At 49.2% G+C, this 19,230-nt stretch overlaps 2 protein-coding genes across 2 annotated transcripts in view; both read left to right on the top strand.

Moving 5' to 3' along the window:
• The window catches only part of LOC140562033 (solute carrier family 22 member 23-like), a 34,837-nt gene extending 26,595 nt beyond the window's left edge, over positions 1 to 8,242 (top strand). Inside the window, 5 exon segments of the mRNA XM_072687395.1 lie at positions 7 to 69; positions 290 to 322; positions 4,539 to 4,662; positions 5,355 to 5,506; positions 5,509 to 8,242. Of these exon segments, the coding sequence (XP_072543496.1) occupies positions 7 to 69; positions 290 to 322; positions 4,539 to 4,662; positions 5,355 to 5,506; positions 5,509 to 6,722 (1,586 nt within the window). The 3' untranslated portion in view covers positions 6,723 to 8,242.
• A 7,315-nt stretch (positions 8,243 to 15,557) lies between these two features.
• On the top strand, positions 15,558 to 18,803 carry tubb2 (tubulin, beta 2A class IIa). Its single transcript, XM_072687073.1, has 4 exons — positions 15,558 to 15,731; positions 16,065 to 16,173; positions 16,468 to 16,578; positions 17,394 to 18,803. The coding sequence occupies exons 1-4, from the start codon at positions 15,675 to 15,677 to the stop codon at positions 18,476 to 18,478; spliced, it is 1,362 nt and encodes a 453-aa protein (XP_072543174.1). The 5' UTR covers positions 15,558 to 15,674; the 3' UTR covers positions 18,479 to 18,803.
• The last annotated feature ends 427 nt before the right edge of the window (positions 18,804 to 19,230 follow it).

Genomic DNA, 19,230 nt, shown 5'->3' with positions numbered 1-19,230 from the left:
TGGGGGGTCTCCTTATGTTCATGATCATCACAGCTCTCGCCTCACTGCTGCAGCTCGGCCTGCTTAACCGTGAGGACACACCATACACACATACTAGATACAGCCATGTGTGTGAAAGTTTGTGCACCCCTGGCCCACCGCCAGTATGTTAAAACTGAGTAAATAAACAGTAGGTGTATTTGACAACACTGTGCCCTGTGTAAAGTGTGTAAAGTGATTTTATATTTATTTAATTCTGACCTCTCTCTCTCTCTCTGCCTCTCCCTCTCTCTCGCCCCCTGATGGACAGTTTTGGGGAAATACAGTGTTCAGCTCAATATAGGTAAAGTATACACACACAAACACACACACTGAAATGAGTGGAACCTGAACCCCATGCTTTATAAGATAACCCGCCCCCTACCTGTGTTACCAACCCTCTAACACACGCTGTGTACAGAGTGAACAGTGTGTGTGTGTGTCAGTGAGAGTGAACATTGTGTGAGTCAGTGAGAGTGAACATTGTGTGAGTCAGTGAGAGTGAACAGTGTGTGAGTGTCAGTGAGAGTGAACAGTGTGTGTGTGTCAGTGAGAGTGAACAGTGTGTGTGTGTCAGTGAGAGTGAACATTGTGTGAGTCAGTGAGAGTGAACATTGTGTGAGTCAGTGAGAGTGAACAGTGTTTGAGTCAGTGAGAGTGAACAGTGTGTGAGTGTCAGTGAGAGTGAACAGTGTGTGAGTGTCAGTGAGAGTGAACAGTGTGTGTCAGTGAGAGTGAACAGTGTGTGTGTCAGTGAGAGTGAACAGTGTGTGAGTCAGCGAGAGTGAGCAGTGTGTGTCAGCGAGAGTGAGCAGTGTGTGTGTCAGCGAGAGTGAACAGTGTGTGAGTGTCAGCGAGAGTGAACAGTGTGTGAGTGTCAGCGAGAGTGAACAGTGTGTGAGTGTCAGCGAGAGTGAACAGTGTGTGAGTGTCAGCGAGAGTGAACAGTGTGTGAGTGTCAGCGAGAGTGAGCAGTGTGTGTGTCAGCGAGAGTGAGCAGTGTGTGTCAGCGAGAGTGAGCAGTGTGTGTCAGCGAGAGTGAACAGTGTGTGTCAGCGAGAGTGAACAGTGTGTGTGTCAGCGAGAGTGAACAGTGTGTGTGTCAGCGAGAGTGAACAGTGTGTGTGTCAGCGAGAGTGAACAGTGTGTGTCAGTGAGAGTGTGTGTTAGAGCAGCTCCTGTTTTCACTCTGAGAGGATTAATGAGCTTGGCCTGGTTCTGTCAGAAGTGTCCCTCAGTGGGGCTGAAGCTGACCCCCACAGGAGGAGCTAATCAGAACAGTTCTCCAGTACAGCGCCAGTCCGACCCACCGCCATTACAGCCATAAGTCTGCTGAAGGTCACCGAGTGAACAGTGTGTGCATCACTGAGAGAGTGACTGTATCCAATCACAGCAGAGGATCCGAAGTTTGATCTACCACCAACCCGATCTTTACACTGACACAGCACACAGTCATCCACTCAGCCTTACTGATTCTACTGAGCTTCACCACCATCACATCTACAGTACACTCCTGACCCACCATCACATCTACAGTACACTCCTGACTGAACCACCATCACATCTACAGTACACTCCTGACCCACCATCACATATACAGTACACTCCTGACTGACCCACCATCACATCTACAGTACTCTCCTGACCCCATCACATCTACAGTACACTCCTGACCCACCATCACATCTACAGTACACTCCTGACCCACCATCACATCTACAGTACACTCCTGACTGAACCACCATCACATCTACAGTACACTCCTGACTGACCCACCATCACATCTACAGTACACTCCTGACCCACCATCACATCTACAGTACACTCCTGACCCACCATCACATCTACAGTACACTCCTGACTGACCCACCATCACATCTACAGTACTCGACTGACCCACCATCACATCTACAGTACACTCCTGACCCACCATCACATCTACAGTACTCTCCTGACCCCATCACATCTACAGTACACTCCTGACCCACCATCACATCTACAGTACTCTCCTGACCCCATCACATCTACAGTACACTCCTGACCCACCATCACGTCTACAGTACACTCCTGACCCACCATCACGTCTACAGTACACTCCTGACCCCATCACATCTACAGTACACTCCTGACTGACCCCACCATCACATCTACAGTACACTCCTGACCCCATCACATCTACAGTGCACTCCTGACTGACCAACCATCACATCTACAGTACACTCCTGACCCACCATCACATCTACAGTACACTACTGAACCACCATCACATCTACAGTACACTCCTGACTGACCCACCATCACATCTACAGTACGCTCCTGACCCACCATCACATCTACAGTACACTCCTGACTGACCCATACTCACATCTACAGTACATGCCAGACTGACCCACCCTCAAATCTACAGTACACTCCTGACACACCATCACATTTACAGTACACTCCTGACTGACCCACCATCACATCTACAGTACACTCCTGACTGACCCACCATCACATTTACAGTACACTCCTGACCCACCATCACATTTACAGTACACTCCTGAACCACCATCACATCTACAGTACACTCCTGACCCACCATCACATCTACAGTACACTCCTGACTGAACCACCATCACATCTACAGTACGCTCCTGACCCACCATCACATTTACAGTACACTCCTGACTGACCCACCATCACATCTACAGTACACTCCTGACTGACCCACCATCACATTTACAGTACACTCCTGAACCACCATCACATCTACAGTACACTCCTGAACCACCATCACATCTACCGTACACTCCTGACTGAACCACCATCACATCTACAGTACGCTCCTGACCCACCATCACATTTACAGTACACTCCTGACTGACCCACCATCACATCTACAGTACACTCCTGACCCACCATCACATTTACAGTACACTCCTGACTGACCCACCATCACATCTACAGTACACTCCTGACCCACCATCACATTTACAGTACACTCCTGACTGACCATCACATCTACAGTACACTCCTGACCCACCATCACATCTACAGTACACTCCTGACTGACCCACATCACATCTACAGTACACTCCTGACTGACCCACCATCACATCTACAGTACACTCCTGACCCAGCATCACATCTACAGTACACTCCTGACTGACCCACCATCACATCTACAGTACACTCCTGACCCACCATCACATCTACAGTACACTCCTGACCCAGCATCACATCTACAGTACACTCCTGACCCACCATCACATTTACAGTACACTCCTGACTGACCATCACATCTACAGTACACTCCTGACCCACCATCACATCTACAGTACACTCCTGACTGACCCACATCACATCTACAGTACACTCCTGACTGACCCACCATCACATCTACAGTACACTCCTGACCCAGCATCACATCTACAGTACACTCCTGATTGACCCACCATCACATCTACAGTACACTCCTGACCCACCATCACATCTACAGTACACTCCTGACCCACCATCACATCTACAGTACACTCCTGACCCAGCATCACATCTACAGTACACTCCTGATCCACCATCACATCTACAGTACACTCCTGACCCAGTATCACATCTACAGTACACTCCTGACTGACCCACCATCACATCTACAGTACACTCCTGACCCAGCATCACATCTACAGTACACTCCTGACCCAGCATCACATCTACAGTACACTCCTGACCCAGCATCACATCTACAGTAACACTCCTGACTGACCCACCATCACATCTACAGTACACTCCTGACCCAGCATCAGGAATCTGGAGGAATGCTTACTGTATTACAGCCACCAGAGCACGACTTCAGTGTGAACCACAGAAACCAGTCTGTAACCAGTAATCAGCAGTTTAGATTCTTGTAGCTTCTTTCGTCTCAGTAAACAATCTCTCTCTCTCTCTCTCTCTCTGTCTCTCTCTGTCTCTCTGTCTCTCTCTCTCTCTCTCTCTCTGTCTCTCTCTCTCTCTCTCTCTGTCTCTCTGTCTCTCTCTCTCTCTCTCTCTCTCTCTGTCTCTCTCTCTCTCTCTCTCTCTCTCTCTGTCTCTCTCTCTCTCTCTCTCTCTGTCTCTCTGTCTCTCTCTCTCTCTCTCTCTCTGTCTCTCTCTCTCTCTCTGTCTCTCTCTGTCTCTCTGTCTCTCTCTCTCTGTCTCTCTCTCTCTCTGTCTGTCTCTCTCTCTGTCTGTCTCTGTCTCTCTCTCTCTCTCGGTCCCTCTCTGTCTCTCTCTGTCTCTCTGTCTGTCTCTCTCTCTCTCTCTCTCTCTCTGTCTCTCTCTCTCTCTCTCTCTCTGTCTCTCTCTCTCTGTCTGTCTCTCTTTGTCTCTCTGTCTCTCTCTCTCTCGGTCTCTCTCTCTCTGTCCTGTCTCTCTGTCTCTCTCTCTCTCTCTCTGTCTGTCTCTCTTTGTCTCTCTGTCTCTCTCTCTCTCGGTCTCTCTCTCTCTGTCTCTCTCTGCCTCTCTTTCTCTCGCTCTCTCTCTGTCTGTCTCTCTTTCTCTCTCAGAGCGATCAGACACTCTGAAGTCCAACTTCTCGGTGGCGTTCTCCATCATCGGCATGTTCTCATCACATGCTGTCAGCAACCTGAGTATTTTCTTCTGTGCAGAAGTCACCCCCACTGTCATCAGGTGAGAGCTCCCACCCACATGCAGAGCCAGTCGGAGGGGGGATTTGGGGGGGTTCATGGAGTGGTTGATTGTTTTTGTTTTTTTATCTCAGCCTAAAGCATGAAACACACGTGACTCTGATTCTCTCAGTATTAAAGTCAGAGCTCCCTCTGCTGGATGAGTGAGGCACTGCAGGTTGAACTAGAGGCATCCAGCTCTCAGGAATCTGCTTGGGTTTGATTAGCAGGCCTTTCTGTTTTATTCAGAGCATATGTCCTGTAAAACATTTAGATATATAGTGTATATTTAAATTATATACACACACTCTGCTCTTGAGCCTCGGAGCACTGTCGAGCATCTGTAATATCCAAATGTCAGGAAGGCCCTCTCCAACTGGGTGTTTTTTGTTCTCAGCTCTAAAACCTGGATGTTACGGTTATGTATGAGAACATCAGTGTTTTTAAACAAAGCCAACGGTCCGGCTCGTTAACCTCGTTAACCTCGCTCAATCGCCTTAAAGCCAAAATGTTCCACACAACAGCTCTTGAACACTCTCGAATTCATCTGGACTCTTCCTGACTTTCTGGCTTGTTGGTGGTCTGCTGTTTGCGAGCACTGGTTTCGGGATGCTAGTGGCTCCTATATTGGAGGACTAGTTGTATATGATGTGGGTTAACCCCTCTCGCTCTTCCTGTGTGTGTATGTGTGTGTAGGGGCGGAGGTCTGGGTCTGGTGTTAGCGAGCGCTGGTTTCGGAATGCTAACAGCTCCTATAATGGAGCTCCATAACCAGAAGGGCTACTTCCTGCACCATGTGATCTTCGCCTGCTGCACACTGATCTGCATCATCTGCATCCTGCTGCTGCCGAGACGCGCCACCAGCCACTGCCCGAAACGCTGGCCGACGGCGAGAGTTACACTCGCCAGCCACTGCTGCCCCCACGCAAACCCGCTGAACAGCGCCACCTGTTGCCCAGTGGCCAGAGCCGCGAGTATGCGCAGGTGACGGACACGCCCCTGCATGCTGCCGCCGCTACGGCCGTGTCCACCATGGAGTCCACTGCCTCATCTGCCGTTGACCTGTCCGTGCCGCCTGACGGGGAGCCGGACTCGATGCCACTCTGCCTAATGAAGCAGAGAAAAGGGGCGGAGCCAGCAGAGGGCGCTCTGCTCACTGTGGTCCCACATACCTCCACTCCCCTCAGTGCCAGCCCCGCTCACCCCAGCACAGCCGAATCACTCCCTGATCTCATCGCCAACATCCCGCCCCAAGACTCTGCGGCTGCTGCAGGGACCCCGCTCTCTCTACTGTCTGTTCACACCCTCTCCCAGACCCCTCCATCTGCAGTCAGTCCCCTCACCGCAGATGCATCTGAGACCCCATCTCCATCTACAGCAGAGACCCCATCTCCACCTCCTCCAATGGGCCACTCTCCCTCCCAAGCCCCTGAAATCACACCCCTAGTCTTGGATACAACAGGGACTGTGACTCCCCCTCAAAGTAGCCACGCCCCCTCGTCAGATAGGGCCTCACAGCCGGAGGTGGACAGTATTGTGAACAGCGCTGTAAGAGACTCCGCCCTACCTGACATGAGTCACACTGATGGGCTTCTTCCCTCAGACTCTGTGGACGTTCCAGCAGGTGGTGCTTTGGGCTCACATGCTGCAGAGCTCCCTGCACCTCCACCCCCACCCCCACCCGTGGCTAATGTTTTAAACAGTGTAGCCCCGCCCCCTCCTACAGACTCACCTGTACACTTACTTAACGATCTAGACTCACTTCATTCTGCTCCTTCATCTCTGCATGTTCTTCACTCTGTTCCACCTCCATCCTCTTCCTCACCCATAGATTCTGATGCTGTCCTGTTATCACCCACCTTATTAGACCCCACCCCTTTAGATACCCAGTCCCCTTCGCCGGTGGGTTCTGCCATTTCACCTGAAGTTTCAGCAGTGCCCCCTGCTGGAGACCCCTTAACATTGGACTTCACAGTTTCCTCACCAATAGACTCTGGTCTGTCTCCAGCTGCGGACTTCACTGCGAGCAGCAGCAGCACTGCCAATGAGGTGGCATCTTCGTGATGGCCAACAGGGCTGGTGCTTTGCCCAGGAGGGCAGCTTAGCGCTGGGGGCCTAATATGACCCCAAGAGCCACTTGCGCAGGCCAGAGAGTGTCACCAACGCTAGAAAGGGATTCGCTAACAAAAGGGAAGCATGCTTGTGCTCCGAGGAACAAAACCTTCAACACATCCTTCTCCAGTGCCAGTACATCGCTGCGGTCAGCAGCTTCAGTGTCTGATTCTCATTCGCAGACCACCTGGGCATTACTGGAATTTCCTGCAGATGGTTAGTCTTGTTACTCCGGTCTGCTGAATCTTTAGTAAAACTGCCTTCCTTCAAGTGACCAGTAAAGCCCATCATGGTCAAACATGAAGAGTGCCAAGAGCAGCTTCCTTTCTCAGAATCTTACAGTTACAATTTATTCAGTGATTTATGGAGAAATTCAGAAAAATCGGATCTGGACCATAAGTATCTATATTCACAGGACGTTTGGTTTAGCTGAATTAAAGAGTGCTTTGTTAACTAAAAGAGAATTTCCCCGACATGTCAGACACTAAGTTGTTCCTCAAACCCTGAACCCTCACTCTTAAAACTCTCAAAGCTTACCCCTCTCACACAAGTCCTAACTCCTAACCCTTAGACCCTAAGTCCCAGTCATGGATGTCTGCAGGTGGTTTTGGTGTAAACCTGTGAGCCCCATTGTTCATGAACACACTGTTCTGTAGAAGCGAGGGCAACTCTGGTGCGCTGGGTGCCGGGTGGGGCAGCGAGGGTGACTGTAGTTTATTGTTGTAGTTTAAAGGTCAAATGCTAGACAGCTGGATTTCAGAGTGTGTCGTCTCTGTGCGAATGTAAGTGGCATTTTTATCACCATGACAACAAAGCATGTAAACATAAACGAGTAATGTGAACTTGTGAACACATGAAATGTGAACTGATATGAGTGTCAGTAGCGAGTACGATATTGTGAAACACAGCGAGTCATCTCTCATCCGTGGAGCTGCACATCGTCGCCTTGGTCGGGACTGGAAGGAGGAGTTGTGTCTGCGTCTGCTGAGGAAGCAATAATCAATATTTATCTGATCCCAGTTTTGTTCCACATGTTGAAATGTGAGAGTGTTTCTCAGACTAACAGACGTTAGCTGGATGCTATGGTAATAATTCTAATGATCAGCTGAAGTGATGTGGCTTCAGTGACTGCAGATCAGCAAGTGATTACCAAACGGTCAGACCATTTCAAGCCACGGCTGACCTGCTGTAGGAGCAGCACGGTGCTGGAGGTGTGGAGGACAAAGCAGTCGCTGATGGTGGTCCCTGACTGTTATTCGGAGGTGGGCGGTGCTGGCAGATGCCCCTGGACCAGCAGAAGTCCAGCTGAAGAAGACTAGCAGCTCAGCGTTCATGACGTTTCTCACTCAGCTGGGTACTGATACCTGCACAGGTGTGTGTTCTGCAGCTTCAGCTGCAGCCGTTGTGGAGCAAGTGAAAACTAATCATCTGCATATCTGTGTGTAACTAATAAAGCTGATGGGATCTGTGCTGCTGTCTGACTCTTCTTGTAAGCAACAGTGGCGTTCTGTTCTTCAGAGAACACAAGAGCACCAGGGCTGCCGGCTACCCACTAGTCCATGAAGTTGGTGATCATGATTAGGTAAGGACCAGTAGGGGTCACTGTAGAGTACACTGTGTCCAAAAGTACCCAGACAGCCCTTTTTATTAGTGACACAGCTGTATAATGTCAAAAAAAAAAGTACTGACCAGTAAAATAAGACGGGAGCAGCTGTGAGCACATGACGCTGAGGTCACTGTGCCCTGTCGGCTGTGGGGTTCTCTAATGAAGTCGGCTGCTCATTCGTGCAGAGGTCCACTTCCCCTCATCCCGCTCATTCACTACTCCTGGCACTGGGGCTTGATGTGCCTGTGAACTCTCAGTGAATGAGCCCTGTTCCAGCCTCTGTGGCAGTGTGGGCCATGGTCTGCTCCTTGTATCCTGCCCTCGCTGGCTCTTGTAACCCGTGGCTGTCTTGTTTACGTGCCCTGTCTTCGCAACCTGAATCGCTGCTTCGTGTTTTTGTTATCCCCTCGTTTTCATTCCTGTCCTGCTCTGTCCTGCTCTGTCCTGCTCTGCCCTGCTCTGTCCTGCTCTGTCCTGCTCTGTCCTGCTCTGCCCTGCTCTGTCCTGCTCTGTCCTGCTCGGTCCTGCTCGGTCTTGCGTCGTTCATCCCTGCAGGTGTTCCTTGTTTCTTGTGGTGATTGTGATTATGTGATAAAGCTGATTTATGACAATAACAGTTGTAAAAAGCTTATAGGAATAAATGAGGTTTGATTTGATTGGGGTCGAGGTTCGTTTTTGAGGCTTGATAATTGCTAATTTAAGGGATTTAGGTTTGTAGCCAATGCTGAGGGAGGAGTGAACTATGGCCAGTACTGGTTCTTTAACCCCAGGCAAGAACCTGTTTAAACAGCTGTGTTGGAACAGGATCTAGTACACTAGGATGACTTTGAGGAGCTAATAATGCTAACAAGGTTCTTGTCAGTAACCAGATGGAAATACTCCAAGTGTGCTTTAAAGCTGGTGCACCGTTCATCAACACTCACTGCCGTGGTTCAGGACTGGCTAATGTTTTCAATGTTATCAAAAGGTGAAATAATTACTGCTATATATATGTATATATGTATATATATATATGTCAGCAGGATCTGAATGTCCAGCTTCACCTTCACTACCGCTCAGCTTATCTGTCCTGATTCTCGTTAATAACGATAGCAAGAGACACATTTTAACATCAGAGGAATAAGAGCATCCTGTAAAGTCACCATCCTGGAGAACCAGGATGGAGAACCATCTTTTGTGAGTGCTTATATTCTCACTATTCTAATACTGGTTTACAGCACAGCAACATGCTTCTATTTCTACATCCCAGCTTAGAAAGAGTTAGAGATGCTGCAGCGCCCCCTGGAGCAGGGAAGGTTAAAAGTCTTGCTTAAGAGCCTGGGTACCAAATGTAGTGTATATACATTGGCTCTGCGGGTGTTTATAGATCTGAAGGAATGGTATGGAGTTGAGGAATAATATGGTGAAGCCCATGGGTTAGACTTGAGAAAGGAGAACGTGATCCATTCCCAGGCCTAATTTGGTAAAGCCATACATGAACTGAACAAATATAGTATGTGACGGTTGATTTACACCCCTCGTGAAGTTAGACAGTGACACCCTATATATGGAAATAGTGTAACAACACATGACCTGTAGAAGAGTATAAAATGTGAGGTGTTCCTCTGTCTAGACACAGAGCTGAGGGGCACTGAGAATTGGCGGACTCTCTCCACACTGTACTTCTGATTGGAATAAAATGTTTCATCACGAGTCTCCTTTCAAGAAGAAGTCCTTCCAAGAATACCACAACACAAACCTACAACCTTGTTATCAATAACCCAGTGCTCTGACCACTGCCACATATCCATCCTCCCCTGTTGCAGACCGGGGTTAAATTCCCAGGATGTCCACCACTGTACACCAATAAGAGTCCTTGGGTTAGACTCCTAACTGTAAATAATATAATAACAGTGGTCTCCAACCCTCCAAAGATCTACCTTCCTACAGGTTTCAAGGGCTTCTAAGGCTTTTGGTTCCCCGAAGAACCGAAATGTATAAGTGTGAAGAACCTTTGCTTGATGTAATCTCTGTTACAGAACTGCTTCTTCAGGGAACCCAAAGATGTTCTTCTATGACATCCCTCAAAGAACCTTTTGCAGCGTTTTTATTTTTAAGATGGTTAAATTAGTGTTGGACTCGAAGTCTGTGAGTTTCAGGAGCAGGGTCAGATCTACTGATCCACCGATCTACTGATCCACTGATCTACTGATCCACTGTTTCTCTGTTTACATTCAAAGTCAGTGTTTTATTATAGCTCCACACTCCACACTCAATATTCCCAGTGACTCCACAGCTGCACCGGGATGGACTGGCCACCTGGCATACCGGATTTTCCCAAATTACCCTTTTTTATTTCTATATTGGTCTGACCGGCCCATAAAGCCAATAGGACAGCGGCCCGATTGCCACTGTGCTGGCCCAATCACATTGTTAAACCACTTTCGCGTTGGTCTGTGGCCCAATCAGATCATGGAACACCTCCTCACTCCTCACAGCTGTGCGCCGCTGTGCAGGGCGATGGAGGATGAACATATCGTTTTCTGTTGGGATCTTCTGAGATGGAGAGAAACTGCAAACGCTGTCAAATGTGCCCAAATTACAGACATGGTAACCCCCACAGGGCCTTCTTCAGCTCCCGTGGCTGATGACAGTGGTGGTGGCGGTTCTGGCAGTGGCATTCACAGTGGACAGGAACATGTAGTAGAACCTGCGGTAAGCTGGACCGCTTTCAGAACTCTTAGGCTGTGTACCGAGGAGCTTCAGTCTTGAACTAAACAGTCTTAAACACTTTAAATCCAGCATTCACCAACAAAAGCAGTCAGTCAGCGGCAGCTTCCTCAGTTCATTATTAGGCTTTTCATTGGCCTAGGCTGAGCTACTTTTTAGGCCTGGAACAACGTGTTTGAGGCAGTTTATGTAGCCCAGGTGACTAAAGACAGCTGTGTGTCTGTTAATCAGACAATCCAATCATTCTGCGCCTGACTGCATCCTTCTGTAAAAAACCCAGACCTCTCCCACAGTCTCTATTCATCCCTGGAGGAGAGTGTTAGAGAGAGAGTTAATAAATGTTAATAAATGTTAATAAATGACACTTTTTGGAGGTATTTAATGTGTCCACTCTCACTGATTCCCGTTAACTCATTGCATGGCTTAAGGTACGTGGTTTTAGGGATTTGCACAGTTGGTAAACACGTTTAAGAGACAGAAAAGACCAGAAAGCTGTGTGTTATCGAATGTGGTGGGCTGGTCTGATCCAAAGTGCCAGGGCTGATTTTTTGTCTGCTGGTGAGGGTCTGTTTGTGGTTGGGTGCTGCTGCCTGTCTGATCTGAACAACTGGCTCCAATCTTCACAAACATTTTCGACACATCACTGGAGCTTCAAACGCTCCACCATCATCCCAGTCCCCAAGAAATCCTCCATCACAGGACTGAGTGACTACAGGCCTGTCGCTCTAACATCTGTGCTCATGAAGTCCTTTGAACATCTGATGTTGTCCCACCTGAAAGATGTCACAGGACACCTGCTGGACCACCTACAGCATATCGGGTAAACAGGTCAGTAGATGATGCAGTCAACATGGGTTACGGGCATTACGTCCTGCAACATCTTGACTGCCCAGGGACATATGCAAGAGTTCTGCTTCTTGACTTCAGCTTCTGTCCTCTAAACTCTCCCAGCTCACTGTTTCACCTGCCTTGTGTCAGTGGATCACCAGCTTCCAGTTGGGGAAAGTCCTGTCCTGCACACAGACAGTCAACATTGGGGCTCCTCAAGGATGTGTTGTCTCCCCACTGCTCTTCTCTCTCTACACCAATGACTGCACTGCTAATGACCCGTCTGTGAAACTCCTGAAGTTTGCAGATGAGACTCCAGTCATCTCTCACGTGTTCACTGTGTGTTTACACTATATTGAACTGTTCTCTGTGTGTTGAGTACTGTCTGTAAATGATATGTAGAGTAGCTGTACACTGTTAACACTACAGACACGCTAACAGCCGGAAACTAATTCCTTGTGTGTGTGAACATACTTCACTAAATCTGATTCTGATCTCTGGTCCAGGCTCTCCCGCTCTGTAATTCTCCTAAGCCCTTTTCCTTCCTTTCAGTTTTCTCTTTCTTGTGTATCGAGATTTCCGGTTCCGAGTGTTCTGTGCTGGTACTGCCCGGTCCAGCTCTCCACCACTCTGCTGCCGGCTGCAATGCTGTCCTGCTCTGGATCCTCACATTGATTCCTTTGCTTTGTGTTCTGCAGAGCTGTGCATATGACTGTATAACCTGCATGGACTTTCACATTAACACTCACTCCCACTCCCACAACTCACCCCCTGCTCTCACATTAGCCACAGCTCTCCATGATCTCAGTCCTTCCGTCCAGTTCTTCTTATTCTGTTATTTCTTGTGTCTAAGGGTGATATCCCTGCCACTGTTGTGTCGTGGGTTAATGTTCAGGGGAGAAGAGAGCTGCTGATTGTTGGGACGAGCATCACATCATCATCATTGATTTGTGTAACTTTTTTATAACTGTTGTTTTTACAAAGCAGTAATCAGTAATTAGTAAAAGACAAAAAATCTAAGACCCTCAGTGAGCAGCCAGAGACCACCGTGCAGGAGAACCTCACAGGGGACCCGACCCGTCCTCCTCTGATCAGAACTATTTAAACATTATTGATAGAAGTTACCAAACCATCTAAACTGCTGAACTGTTCTGATCATAATCATAATATAATAATCATGGTGTGCAAGAACTTAACATAGTCATGGCAGTGATGGTCAGAGTGATGAGAGGAATGATGGGTAATAGTGGTGATATTAATAGTGCAGATAGTTAAGAGTCCATTTAGGTTTAACATGGTCATCAGACAGGTAGCAGTGGTAGGAGGGTGTGCAGCTGGTCTGGTATGGGTGGTGGTGGGGGGGCTGGGGCCTGCTGGTCGGACTGGTAGATGGCAGCTGGTCTGACGCAGGTAGAGGGGACCTCAGCGGTCAGTCTTCCAGCAGGTCAGGCTGAATGCGTGGATGGTCATTTACTGGGAGAAGGTAAAGAGACAGAGTTAGTTCTGAGAGGATTTTATAGAGATCAGAGAATGTTGATCAGTATCAGAGTGTGTCTGACGACTCCGGCAGGTCTGACTATAACAGTCTAATTAAAAGGAGAGAGCCAGAAGGTAACACAGACACGGGAGTCTTTTATAAGAAAAGGCTGAAGCTGAAGTTTATTGAGGTTCCTGCTGGAACAACCTGACAGTAACGCATTACAGTAATCTAGCCCTGAGGTAATAAAAGCATGTACTAGCTTTTCTTCATCTTGTAGTGATAAGGAGTCTCTTAGTTTGGAGATGTTCCTAAGCTGCATGAAGGCTGTTCTACTAATATTGGCTAGATGTTGCTCAAATGATAAATCTGAGTCGAATGTGACGCCCAGATTTTTAGCTGCTAAACCAGGAATAATGGAAGCATCAGCCAAGTCTAACATTAAGTCTGAGAGTTTATTTCTAGAGTCTTTTGGACCTAAAAGGAGAAGCTGGGTTTTGTCACTGTTGAGGAGAAGGGAGTTATGTGACATCCAGAGTTTTATATCCTTTACACAGTCCTCCATTTTCTGTAATCTAAATTTATCATCAGGTTTGGCTGATATATAGAGCTGTGTGTCATCTGTAGAACAGTGGAAATTAACACCCTGTCTGCTTATAACTGAGCCCAGTGCTAACATGTATAATGTAAATAATAACGGTCTTAAAATTGAGCCTTGAGGAACTCCATATCTTACTTCTGTGTAATTTGAAGATAGATCTTTTATCTTTATGATCTGATAGTGTTCAGTTAGATATGATCTGAATCACTATAGAACTGTTCCTGTGATTCCAACCATGTTCTCTAATCTTTCTAGTAGAATAGTGTGATCTACTGTATCAGAGGCTGCACTGAGATCTAGTAGAGCTAATAAAGATACATAGCCTTGATCAGAGGCAGGAAGGGCTTCACTAGGGCTGTCTCTGTGCTGTGATTGGGTCTGAAGGACTGTCTCTGGGCTGTGATTGGGTCTGAAGGACTGTCTCTGTGCTGTGATTGGGTCTGAAGGGCTGTCTCTGTGTTGTGATTGGGTCTGAAGGGCTGTCTCTGTGTTGTGATTGGGTCTGAAGGGCTGTCTCTGTGCTGTGATTGGGTCTGAAGGGCTGTCTCTGGGCTGTGATTGGGTCTGAAGGGCTGTCTCTGTGCTGTGATTGGGTCTGAAGGGACTGTCTCTGTGTTGTGATTGGGTCTGAAGGACTGTCTCTGTGCTGTGATTGGGTCTGAAGGGCTGTCTCTGTGCTGTGATTGGGTCTGAAGGGCTGTCTCTGTGCTGTGATTGGGTCTGAAGGGCTGTCTCTGTGCTGTGATTGGGTCTGAAGGGCCGTCTCTGTGCTGTGATTGGGTCTGAAGGACCGTCTTTGTGCTGTGATTGGGTCTGAAGGGCTGTGAAAGTGAGGTTGGAGATGGGTCTATAATTAGACGATACACTAGGATCAAGATCTGGTTTCTTGATTAAAGGTTTTATAACTGCTAATTTAAGGGTTTGGGGAACATGCTCTAAGCTAAGGGAAGAGTTTACTATTGTTAAAAGAGGTCCGATTATAATTGGGCGAATTTCTTTTAGCAATTTAGAGGGAATTGGGTCGAGTGGACAGGTTGTAGAATTATCTGAGGAAATCATTAGTTCTAGTTCAGGCTGTGGAAGTGGGCAGAAGACTTCCAGCTTTTGTTCTACAACCAAGTTCTGTTCTAAAGCAGCTCCATCAGGTGACGGCCATGTCTGATTTAATAAGGAGGGTTGGATTTGTTTTCTAATGTTTTCTATTTTATTATTAAAATAGTTCATAAACAATAAGCTGAGATCTTCCTGGGGTGCTCAAACTTTTGCACAGTGCTCTTTCCCTTTCCCTCTAAGAACAAACAAATCAAAAGCAGAAGCAGATCTTAGGTCTTCAGATTTCATTTCGTGCTGTTTGAAGATCTTGTGTGGGGTGTATGAGTGTAGGAGTGTGTGTGTGTGTGTGTTCAGCTGGGTCAGCACTGCGCCTCTGCAGCGCGTGACTGCATCATCGCCCTCTCTCCAGATTGGCTGTCAGGCTGCAGGTGAGTGTGATGCAGTCCAATCACATTCGTCCTCACTGCCCCCCTGCACCGGAGCAGAGCACATGCACACACTCCCCACCATCAGCAGCGCGAGAGCACCTCACCCTGCAGCAGCGCGAGGACCTTACACCCTGCAGCAGCGCGAGCACACACTCCATCATCTGCCGCAGCAGCGTGAGAGCCTGAGAGGCAGCTGAGCACCATGCGCGAGATCGTCCACATCCAGGCCGGACAGTGCGGCAACCAGATTGGAGCCAAGGTACACACACACACACACACACACACACACACACTCGTGCGCGCGCGCGCGCCTTTACAGCGTGGGTCAGTTCAGTTGTTCTGGTTCAGAGCTGCTGAAGAGGTGCAGTGGGGGAGGGGCTGCAGTGTGTGTGCGCAGGACCGTCCAGGCAGATGGACCTGCTCGTGCCCTACACTGACTAGCTGTCGCCTATATACCCGAAACCCCTCTCGTGTAGCTCCGCCCTGCCGGCCACTGTCAGGTTCTAATAAAGTGGTCAGTGCTGGTGTGCCATGGCGGAGCTGCAGGAGGGCCTGAACTGAACGGACTGTCCTGTGTTTCTCTGCTGAGCAGTTCTGGGAGGTGATCAGTGATGAGCATGGCATCGACGCCACCGGCAGCTATCAGGGGGAGAGCGAGCTGCAGCTGGAGAGAATCAACGTTTACTACAATGAAGCTACAGGTCAGTGTTGGAGACGCACTGGGAACCTGAGTGGACCTCTAGGGGGTCACTACCCAGGATTTCTCAGCAGTTGTACGAGTCTTTTGAATACCCTCGTCCCTCTCTCTGCTCTCTGAGCTGCTGCACCTGCAGGTTCAGAGGGAGGGAGACGGATGAAGCTGTTTTTGACCCTGATGTCAAACTGTAGCATCGACCTTTGGTCCAGAAACTAGAAATCCAGCCCAGGATCAGCTCCAGCAGATCAGTTACGTCTGACATCCAGAACATCCCCCTGACCCCTTTCTTCTCTTACAGGGAGCAAGTTTGTCCCCCGGGCCATCCTGGTGGACCTGGAGCCCGGTACCATGGACTCCGTCCGTTCTGGTCCGTTTGGGCAAATCTTCAGGCCGGATAACTTTGTATTCGGTAGGTTTCTGACCTCTCCCAGTCCAGGAGTTTGGATTTGGGATCTTGTGACCTTGTCTTAACCTCTCGGGTTTTGGCACTCTGGAACTTTCTGATTATTGTTGGGAATCTTGGGGCAGATCTGGGCTGGGCAGGACTGCAGACGGCAGGTTGGAGCTGTGACTGCATTAGACATGGAGGCTCTGAGAGTGAGGCAGTGACTCAGCTAATTTCAGCACAGGGCTGTTAGCAGGGGAGTCAGCAGTGCTGCAGTCAGGAGCAGAGCGAACACACTCACACACACACACACACACACACACACACACTCACTCCCACCTCATAGTCGACCAGATAACAGTTCTACACCAGAGGGGTGGGGCTAATGTAGCACATAGTTTGAACCAGTTAGTTTAAAGACACTGTGTCCAAATGTTTGTGGACACCCCATAAAAATGAATGCATTCAGCTACTTTAAGCTGCACCCATTGCTGACACAGATGTGCAAATGCACACACAGCCGGTCTAGTCCCTGTAGAGAAGAAGTACTGTCAATAGAATAGGACTCTCTGCAGCAGATCAACATCATGACCCTATTGGCTCCATGCTGCCTAATAATGCCAGGCGTGGGCTAGAGGGGTATAAAGCCCCCCCAGCATGAGAATGATGAGGTGGGGTGGTGAACATCATCCGACATCCTGACCTCACTAATGCTCTTGTTACTGAATGCAATCAAATCCTCACAGCAATGTTCCTCCAAAATCTAGTAGAAAGTCTTCTTCTCTGGACAGTAGAGACAGTTGTACTTGGCTAAATTGTCATTTCATGGGTTGTTTTAGGTCAGAGCGGGGCTGGGAACAACTGGGCTAAAGGTCACTACACCGAGGGGGCAGAGCTGGTGGACTCCGTGCTGGACGTGGTACGGAAGGAGTCGGAGAACTGTGACTGTCTGCAGGGCTTCCAGCTGACTCACTCACTGGGCGGTGGCACCGGCTCAGGAATGGGCACCCTGCTGATCAGCAAGATCCGCGAGGAATACCCGGATCGCATCATGAACACCTTCAGCGTCATGCCCTCGCCCAAAGTGTCCGACACGGTGGTGGAGCCCTACAATGCCACACTGTCCGTCCACCAGTTGGTGGAGAACACGGACGAAACCTTCAGCATCGACAATGAGGCGCTCTACGACATCTGCTTCCGCACGCTCAAGCTGACCACGCCAACATACGGAGACCTCAACCACCTCGTCTCTGCCACCATGAGCGGCGTCACCACCTGCCTGCGGTTCCCAGGGCAACTCAACGCAGACCTGCGTAAACTGGCCGTCAACATGGTGCCTTTCCCTCGTCTACACTTCTTCATGCCCGGCTTTGCCCCTCTGACCAGCAGGGGGAGCCAGCAGTACCGCGCACTCTCGGTGCCAGAGTTGACACAGCAGATGTTCGATGCCAAGAACATGATGGCTGCCTGTGACCCGCGCCACGGCCGCTACCTCACCGTGGCGGCCATCTTCCGAGGCCGCATGTCGATGAAGGAGGTGGACGAGCAGATGCTGAGTGTTCAGAACAAAAACAGCAGCTACTTCGTGGAATGGATCCCAAACAACGTCAAGACAGCCGTCTGCGACATCCCGCCCCGTGGCCTAAAGATGTCCGCCACCTTCATCGGCAACAGCACCGCCATACAGGAGCTGTTCCGCCGCATCTCGGAGCAGTTTACCGCCATGTTCCGCCGCAAAGCCTTCCTGCACTGGTACACGGGCGAAGGCATGGACGAGATGGAGTTCACCGAAGCCGAGAGCAACATGAACGACCTGGTGTCCGAATACCAGCAGTACCAGGACGCCACCGCCGACGAAATGGGGGAGTATGAGGAAGACGAGCTGGAGGACGAGGAAGACGCTCGCCAAGAGGTTCGCCACTGAGAGGTCATCCCAGAGCCGTTCGCCTCAAACATAAACGATAGTAAGCGTAAATATAGCAGCTTTCTGGTTGAAGCGTTCCCCTTGAAAGCAGTGTTCTCCGACTCCATCTCCAGTTCCTAAACCACGGCTTTGCGCGTGTTAGAAGGTGACGTAGGTTAGCAGCGCTAATAAAGTAGCTGTGTCAATGTTTAGCCTAAAGGTGCTACTGAGAACCACGCCGTGAACAGTGGAGTGTAATGATCAGTTCTGTCATCATGTTTCATAACAGACACCAACTCCAGTAACCCTGTACCGATTCACACACTGCAATAAACCCCTCACTGAACTCCGCCTGTCTGTCTTTAATACGGCTTCACCGCCGGCCGGGTGGGTGCAGCTTTCCTGGGCCAATCTACGCTTCCTGATGAAAGCGCCACATCCAGGGCATGTCCGAGCAAAGCCCTTAGCCTTCACTACTTACACCTGGTCGTTAGAGTTTCCAGAAATGCAGCCCTTCCTCCCACAGAGGACGGTCACAAGCAAGGGAAGGGTCAACTTCTCCCATGTAGAACTGTCAATCTTTCAAAGTGTCATGCTACAAAATGTCTGTCTGCTGCCATGGTTACTGCTCAGCGAACGGCCTAGTAGTTTTTTCAGTGTACACAGCACCGTGTTCAGGTAGCTCATTCAGACCACTAGAGCTCAGCAGTATTAAATCTGATGAAGCTGACAGTGTAAACGAGCCTGAACGAACAGGTTGAGGGAGAATCTGA

Source organism: Salminus brasiliensis, chromosome 9 (assembly GCF_030463535.1).
Source record: "Salminus brasiliensis chromosome 9, fSalBra1.hap2, whole genome shotgun sequence".
NCBI lineage: Eukaryota > Metazoa > Chordata > Actinopteri > Characiformes > Bryconidae > Salminus > Salminus brasiliensis.
The sequence above is the reverse complement of the archived record's forward strand: the minus strand, read 5'-3'. Positions and strand labels throughout refer to the sequence as shown.

Coding starts and splice junctions, on each gene's coding strand:
- tubb2 (XM_072687073.1), top strand. CDS start 15,675: ATGCGCGAGATCGTCCACATCCAGGCCGGACAGTGCGGCAACCAGATT. Junction 16,174..16,467: donor TTACTACAATGAAGCTACAG/GTCAGTGTTGGA, acceptor CTTCTCTTACAG/GGAGCAAGTTTGTCCCCCGG. Junction 16,579..17,393: donor GCCGGATAACTTTGTATTCG/GTAGGTTTCTGA, acceptor GGGTTGTTTTAG/GTCAGAGCGGGGCTGGGAAC.